The sequence below is a fragment of the Coregonus lavaretus genome (assembly GCF_964263955.1).
Source record: "Coregonus lavaretus genome assembly, chromosome: 9".
Lineage (NCBI taxonomy): Eukaryota > Metazoa > Chordata > Actinopteri > Salmoniformes > Salmonidae > Coregonus > Coregonus lavaretus.
In genome coordinates this window covers 59275470-59284082 of record NC_139996.1, presented here as the reverse complement: position 1 = coordinate 59284082, position 8613 = coordinate 59275470, and the positions used below count along the sequence as shown (strand labels likewise).

At 45.6% G+C, this 8613-nt stretch overlaps 1 protein-coding gene across 1 annotated transcript in view; it reads right to left on the bottom strand.

Annotated features, from left to right (window-relative positions):
* Positions 1-775: 775 nt before the first annotated feature.
* The window catches only part of LOC311134708 (membrane-associated guanylate kinase, WW and PDZ domain-containing protein 2-like), a gene marked incomplete at its 5' end in the record, with an annotated part of 519195 nt that continues 511357 nt past the window's right edge, over positions 776-8613 (bottom strand). The window contains 4 exons of the mRNA XM_084168477.1: positions 776-1337; positions 4168-4306; positions 5797-5940; positions 6243-6471. Coding sequence (XP_084024603.1) covers positions 931-1337; positions 4168-4306; positions 5797-5940; positions 6243-6471 — 919 coding nt within the window. The 3' untranslated portion in view covers positions 776-930. The remainder of the gene's footprint in view (positions 1338-4167; positions 4307-5796; positions 5941-6242; positions 6472-8613) is intronic.

Sequence of the window (8613 nt, the reverse complement as noted above, 5' to 3'; positions counted from 1 at the left end):
TGAACAAATTTACATATTTTTCCCATTTGTACATTTACAGTATATATGATATATCAATAGGCATGTATGATGCCTCGTCGACAGAGCTCTGTCTGTCATGTTAGTGCCATGTCCAAAAAGGGTTCACATTTCAGGAGCATTTTAAATTAACATCCCTCCCTCCATCAGTTCTGTAATCTCATATTTCTCTCCATTGCACAGAAAGTTAAACGATAGGCAAACCACCTCAATATTCCGCTCTCTCTTTATATAAGTGTCATCCCATCAGTGGTTGAAACTGACCATCCATTTTAGGTCTGAAAGGGTTGACTGGTTAAACTAGGAACATGTCGATGGCTCACCTTGGCCCAGACCCAAAGAGCCTAGCGGGATAGCAAAGGGATTTGTATCATCAGGTTTCAAAATGACCACCTGGACTAAAGCGTTGAGTTGAGCGAGTCCTCTTTATGTTTACACACACACCAGCTGTAATATGTCCTTCGGTTTTGAAGGTGATCTGTATAACCATCTTGAAAGAGGGAACGACAAGAAGAAAACGGCTTTTTGATTTCAAAGAGAGAGAGAGAGAATAAAAGATCCCTCTGGCATCTGATGGTGTGAGTGGTAGGTTGGATTTGGGAGCCTATGTACAGCCAGCCAGTCCAACCCAGTCAGAATCCAGTCTGATCCAATGTAAACCAGTCTTATTCGGATTCATTTTCCCTGCAGACAGTGTAGGTCCAGGACCTCAGGATGCCTGGCAGTCTGTCAGCCCCAGGTGGGTTCCAGGGCCCTAGGAAGTCAGCTGCACTCCTGCCTGCAGGGCCGTCCAGCAGAGCCCGCCGTGGCCAGGGAGCCCTTCCTTGTCCCTTGCCTGCAGACCTCTCAGCTCAGGCCCCTCCTTGAGGTTCTTGCGTCCCTCCCCACGGTCCTAACTGCCTCCGTTCAGACTCACACACAGGTAGGAAGAGTCCCAGGGCCATGCGGTGGCATTTGGATCCTGCGTGGGTGTGTGCTGCTGCTCTCCCTCCTCTCCGCGGATCTCCATCTAGCTTTGGGGGGCCGCGGCGGAGGTTGGGGCTCTCGGGGTCCCCCCTCCACCTCCTCAGGCCTCTGCGGTGTTCCTTGTCCACGGACGGTGCACCTGGGCTGGGTGGACCTGCCACCTGAAGCCCCTTTCGTGGTGTTGGGGTCTGGAGCCGTACGCAGTGTGGCCTCTAGAGGGAGCTGGTGGGGGGAGTCTGGGGTGGAGGCTGGATGGGATGAGAAAGATGAGGTGGGCGGCTGCAGGGGGTCAAGGCTCACTTCCTGCAGGGCAGAGAGGTCTGGAGGAAGGGCATCCCAGGGGGAGGCACTGTCTACTGAGAGAGGAGGAGACTCACACTACAGGTTGATACGCAGTGACAAGCACACACACACACGCAGGCAAGTACACAAACACACACATGCAGGCAAGTACACAAACACACACGCGCACACGCCTACAAAGCTGATCGTTTTGCCTATGGATAGATAGTGATGAAGAGGAAAGAAGAGGAGAAGAATATATATATTATTATTATTATCGCTCTATCGTCTTCTCATGTATCCACACCCAGATCTCTGTTCACACACACATACAGCTACAATATCATCACCAGGACAGTCAGGACTATATAGATTTAGATCATTATTGTCTGCGTCCCAAATGGCACCCTATTTCCTATATAATGCACTACTTTTGACCAGAGCCTCATATAGGGAATAGGGGTGCCATTTGGGACGCATGCTGTGTGACAAGAATAACTTTCTGTGAGTGAAGAGGTGTGTGTGTGTGTATGTGAGAACGGCCCTGGCCAACACTGAGAGCAGTTTCACTCTACTGAGGGTGCACTTCACTGCACACTCTACCGTGGTGGTGGTCCTCTTCAGACCTGCTAGTTTCTTCGACTGAGACCACCAGAACCAAACACAAGCCTGATCGTCTCAACATAAAAACAGATATTACCACACACATGCACGCACTTACGCACAGACACATGCAGTGACAGACACACACATGTGCATACACACACATGTAGGATATACGCACACACGTCAGCATGCACACAACTAGGGTTCACGCCCGCACACACACACTTGCACGCACTCACACACACACGCAAGCGCACAAACACACACAAGCACAGATTTAAATTAGAGTCAGAATGGAGAGAAAGACATGCAGCTTTTCACGAACCGTGTCTTTAGAGTGGCCCATTAGGAAGAAATAGGGGGAGCTTAGCGTGTCACTTTTCATGCACATGGAGAGGTTGGAAGGTACCATTCCTAAGGGAAGGGGAGTAAAAGCCTATACCAATCATTAGAGTTAAAGCAGGGGTTAAAAACAGACCCTTTCACTACTGTGTACCTCACAAAGTATAGTTTGATACGCAGAAAGCATCGGCAGAAGACTGGACATGGGTTATACTTGAGAGAAATACAGAGGACAGAAGAATATGGACAAAAGAGCACACATAAAGTAGATGTTGTTTCAATGTCGGGTTATGGAAGCAGATTGAATTAGCTAAAGCTTGTGTTGTATCAGTTAATATATATTTCAGGTTCAACAGAGCAGCAGCAGTAAGTGCAGGTAGTTATGAAAAATGTCAGGTATTATCTGCTGTTTATAGCACACATCATGCAAATAACTGTCGGTCTCACGGTAATTGACCACTAATTAGCATAAACACTTTTAGCATCTCCGGACTTCCACGCATAACATACAAGCCACTGATGCTGACCTTTAGGAAAATCTACATTTTAAAAAGTCTCATAAATCCATTTAATATAGCCTACACCATCACAATAAATCTATTATTTATTTTAGGCAGGTCTAAAGAAACATTATGATATGAAGAAAATGTTGCCTATTTCAGAAGAACAGACTAGCATATTCTGAGCTGTCCTTATGTTAGGTCGTGATCTGGCTATGCCATATGGCTGTGGGCTACACTAGTTCATTTAGCAGATAAGATTTGCTTATAATTCCCATAGCATTATTTATATTATTTTGTAGTAAGAAGAATACAACTGAACATAGCTGAATAAAATAGAAAGGATATTTTTCTTAAACGATTTCCGAGGGAGTGCGCACATGCAGCTATTCTGTGTTGAGCGGTTAACAAAGTGATAATTTGAAACAGGTATATGCTTAATTTAGAGTTATTTATGCAACTGTATGGTGCGACTCTACTGATGATTTGAAATAAGATGCATGAAAGGCCTAGTTGTGAATGAAAGACTAATGAAATGTGTGTGCTCTGCTCTGTTTCTTGCGCAGGCTGCACACACTTCATCAGTCTCTCATTCACAATTTGACAAGCACTTGATAATATTCTCACCAATCAGACTTTTCTCTATTGAATCTTGTCTTTACATATACTAAATAATATATGTGTGAAATTAGTTTTGATTTAGAATGGGCCATTATCATGCACCTGTTAGAACAGGTGCAGGGGAAAAAAAGACCTCATCCGTATGCACTTGAATAGCGAATGGAGGCCGCTTTTCCCGAAGTTCATTTTCATGCCAGCCAGGTAGGCTACTCAGCTTGTAAAGTAAAGCAATGTGCTTAATATTGGGAAAGTTGAAAACTTATTTCATTCTATGCATGAACCAGCTATGAGGAGCTGACTCTCCTTGCACAACAGGTGATCCTATTCCGCTCAAACTCTGAAGGCCAGGGTAAATCATGAAGTGTTTGATTTGCCTGTCAATGGCGTTTGCATTGAGGGACAATAGAGCGCTGAGTACCAGGGCATTAGCGACTGACCGTTAACAAGTTTGGTAGGCTACTAATGACCATCAGCTGCATCAGAGCACAGTTTTGGAGAAGCCTAGTTACTGTGACTCAACATTCAAGTGGACTTTGACTGCTGTCATGACTCGTGACTGCCGGTGGTTGTAACATTTGTAGTGGTCTGCGTTAGTGTGTTGTGTGAGTGTGTGAGAGAGAGAGACAGAGAGACAGAGACAGAGAGAGCGAGAGAGAGAGAGAGAGAGAGAGAGAGAGAGAGAGACAGGGAACAATAAATAAAAAATTAGAGCAAGAAAGAGAAAAAATAAAGTTCTTTTTTTTATCAAAGCGAGAGAAAAATGGATCAAGCGAGAGAAGGAAAGAGCGAGAGTGAGAAATAAATATGGGAGGTGTATTTGGGGGATACCCACCATACTCAGGCACCTGTCCCGTGCCTCTCTTCAGCAGCAGTCTCACCCGCCTCCCCCCCGCCTTGATCAGCTCGATGGCCCGGGCGTGAGTCATGTCTCGGGTACTGTCCCCATTTATCTCAATGATTTGATCCCCCACCTGAGAGAGAGAGTGAAAGATAGTTACCATACGACAGACCACGTATTCACCCTGCACACCCTAATTGACAAAGAAACAAACCAAAACAAAGGCAAATCCTTCTCATGCTTGGTTGATTAAAAAAATAAGCTTTTGACTCAATTTGGCATGAGGGTCTGCTATACAAATTGATGGAAATTGGTGTTGGGGGAAAAAAATACATGTACACAAACAACAAGTGTGTGGTTAAAATTGGCAAAATAACACACACATTTCTTTCCAAAGGGCTGTGTGGTGAGACAGGGATGCAGCTTAAGCCCCACCTCTTTAACATACGTATCAACGAATTGGCGAGGGGACTAGAACAGTCTGCAGCACCTGGCCTCACCCTACTATCTGAAGTCAAATGTCTACTGTTTGCACCTAGATCTTCTGCACAGATTCTGTCAGACCTGGGCCCTGACAGTAAATATCAGTAAGACACAAATAATGGTGTTCCAGAAAAGGTCCAGTTGCCAGGACCACAAATACAAATTCCATCTAGACACTGTTGCTCTAGAGCACACAAAAAATATATAGTGCACTACTTTTCACCAGAGCCCTATGGGGCCTAAACATCAGTGTCATAGGTAACTTCCACAAAGCTGTGAACGATCTGGCCTTCTATGCCATCAAAAGGAACCTAAAATTCGACATACCAATTAGGATCTGGCTAGAAATACTTGAATCAGTTATAGAACCCATTGCCCTTTATGGTTGTGAGGTCTGGGGTCCGATCACCAACCAATAATTCACAAAATGGGACAAACACCAAATTGAGACTCTGCATGCAGAATTCTGCAAAAATATCCTCAGTGTACAATGTAAAACACCAAATAATGCATGAAGAGCAGAATTAGGCTGATACCCGCTAATGATCAAAATCCAGAAAAGAGCCGTTAAAATCTACAACCACCTAAAAGGAAGCGATTCCCAATCCTTCCATAACAAAGTCATCACATACAGAGAGATTAACCTGGAGAAGAGCCCCCTAAGCAAGCTGGTCCTGGGGCTCTGTTCAGACCCCACAGAGCCCCAGTACAGCAACACAATTAGACCCAACCAAAAATATATAATTACCATGCCAATAAAGCCCTTAAATTGAATTGAATTGATAGGGGGGAGAGGCAGTGAGAGAGAGATTGAGAGAGACAGAGAGAGAGATTGAGAGAGACAGAGAGAAAGATTGAGAGAGACAGAGAGAGAGATTGAGAGAGACAGAGAGAGAGATTGAGAGAGAGAAATTGAGAGAGAGAGAGAGAGAGAGAGAGAGAGAGAGAGAGAGAGAGAGAGAGAGAGAGAGAGAGAGAGAGAGAGAGAGAGAGAAAGAGAGAGAGAGAGAGCAATACATATAGAGATTAAGGATGGAACAGGATGAGCATTGAAAGTGGTCATATTGTATGAGGTACTGCATCACTATTGAGCTCAAAAATAATGTTGCTGCGCATAGGACAAGAAGTGTTATCACTTACCCTCATTCTGCCATTGCGGATGGCCGGCCCGTCCTCGGCGAGCCGCAGCACAAACAGATCCATCTTGTACTCCCGCCCCCCACGGATACTGAAGCCAAAACCCTTCACACTCTTCTCCAGCTCTACTGTGAAGTAGTCAAAGTCCTGTGCACAACACACAACCAATAAATAATACTCATTAATAGCCAACCTGTAACCTGTCTGTAGTCTGGGATGTGTAGTTCTACATGTCTGTAATATGGGATGCTGGGGTATGTAGTCTTACCTGTGGTGTGTAGTAGGGGATTCTCGGATCGGCAGTCTTACCTGTGGTCTGAAGTCTGGGGAAACTGTGCCAGTGGAAGCTGTGCAGCTTTTGAGTGTTGTTTGTACTAGGGAATTCTGGGCTACGTAGTAGTACATATGCTGTGTACTGTAGTAGGGAAGTCTGGGTTATTCAGTCTTACCTGTGGTCTGAAGTCTGGGGGAAACTGTGCCAGAGGGAACTGTGCAGCGAGTGTTGTCGAGTGCTGTCTGTAGTCGATGAGGGGAGGAGGGTGCCGGTAGTCCAGCGTGGGTGGCTGCCGGTAATCAGCCACTGGAGGGTGCCGGTAGTCAACGGGGGGCTGCCGGTAGTCGGTGAACGGAGGCTGGCGGATGTCTGGTTTCACGTCCTGCCTGGCTTTCACCTCTGACCTGTGGACAAAAGACAGAGGGATGACTGTCTACGTCCCAAATGGCACCCTATTCCCTTTGTAGTGCACGCACACGCACAAACACATACACACACACACACACACACACACAAGACCTTCAGACTTTAACTCTCTCTCTAACCCTGGGAGTTAGAGGCAGAAACTGTGGGACTCTCTAGCTCTTTCAATGGGCACCCTTCCCCCGACCTTAGGGTCCACATCACTAAGGACCTATCATGGTCCAAACACATCAATACAGTCGTGAAGAGGGCACGACAACGCTTCTTCCCCCTCAGGAGGCTGAAAAGATTTGGCATGATTCTCAAAAGGTTCTACAGCTGCACCATTGATAGCATCTTCACTGGCTGCATCACTGCTTGGTATGGCAACTGCTCGGCATCCGACCGTAAGGAGCTACAGAGAGTGGTGCGTACGGCCCAGTACATCACTGGAGCCGAGCTCCCTACCATCCAGGACCTCTATACCAGACGGTTTCAGAGGAAGGCCCTAAAAACTGTCTAAGACTCCAGCCCCCCCAAGTCTGAGACTGTTCTCTCTGCTACCGCATGGCAAGCGATACCAGAGCACTAAGTCTGAGATCAAAAGGCCCCTGAACAGCTTCTACCCCCAAGTCATAAGACTGCCGAACAGTTCACCCGGACTATTTGTATTGACCACATTTTTTTTGCACTGACTCTCTTGCACTGGCTCTATGCACACTCACTTGACTCTACCCACACACTCACACATACTACACTGACACTCCAACACAAACAAACACACAAACATACGCTCACACACACAAAACACAACCACACATGCATATTGACGCCACACACACACACTCACACAGACACACTTTCACACACTTTCACACTCTTCACATACACTGCTGTTACTCTGTTTATTATCGATCCTGATTACCTAGTCACATTTACACCTAACTACATGTACATATTACCTCAATTACCTCAACTACCTCGTACCCCTGCACATTGACTCGGTAGTGGTTCTCCTTGTATACAGCCTCATTATTGTTATTTTATTGTGTTACTATCTCCTTTTTTTATTTATCACTTTTTTTTTTTTTTACTCTGCATTGTTGGGAAACGGCTTGTAAGTAAGCATTTCATGGTAAAGTCTGCACCTGTTGTATTTGGCACATGTGACAAATACAATTTTATTTGATTTAGCGCGGTACTGCTAGCTGCTATTGTCTATACAGCCATACTGTGTACTATGGTAGCCCCACTAGCCAATGCTATTAGCTCTACTGTGTAGTAACCCATTGCCTTTGGCCTACTAGCCTAGCGTGCTAGCATGGTTCCTTATTATGTGTTAGGTTAGCCTAGCCCCTGTGCATAGCCCCTTTGCTATGTTTAGCCTGTTAGCCCTTTTTTAATATCTTAGCGCTGTATATATGCCATTACTCTCTATTGCTGCCTATGTTGCTACCATAGCATTGCTATTGCTATAGCTTTACTGCTAAATAACATATTGTAATACACTGTGTATTTCTGTCTGTTTTAGAAACCACTTACACTATTCACATTCAATCTCCATCCAATCTGTCCTGTGTGGTGTGGCAATAAATGTGTATCTGTCTCCTGCTGGTCATTTCCGTCCTCTAACCGGGACGTTGGGACAGTTGTACCTGTACTAAATCGGCACCTCTTTCAGAGACCATCACCACTTGGTGGCACTCTTTTTCATACTCACATCATTGTCAAAGCCAGCAGCAAGAACCGGATCACTTTCCTTCTTTAAACAGTCCTGTTTTCCTCAGTCATCACAATGAATAGAAGTAAGCAATAAGATGTTGAGTTGAGGTGAATCAAAACCAGAGCTGTGACTAATGCCATGATGTGTTTGAGTGTAGCTCTGTCGTGGTCTGAGGTATGTAGGGATTACTTTGTGTGTTCTGTCTGGGTGGATCACGCACGCACGCGCACACACTCACACACACACACACACACACACACACACACACACACACACACACACACACACACACACACACACACACATCACAAAGGCAGCTCTCTCTTTGGGTCTGACACACACATACACACACACACACAAAGCCCACCCTTTACGAAGGCAGTTCTCTCTCTGGGTGTGACAGGGAACATAGCCCTCCGGC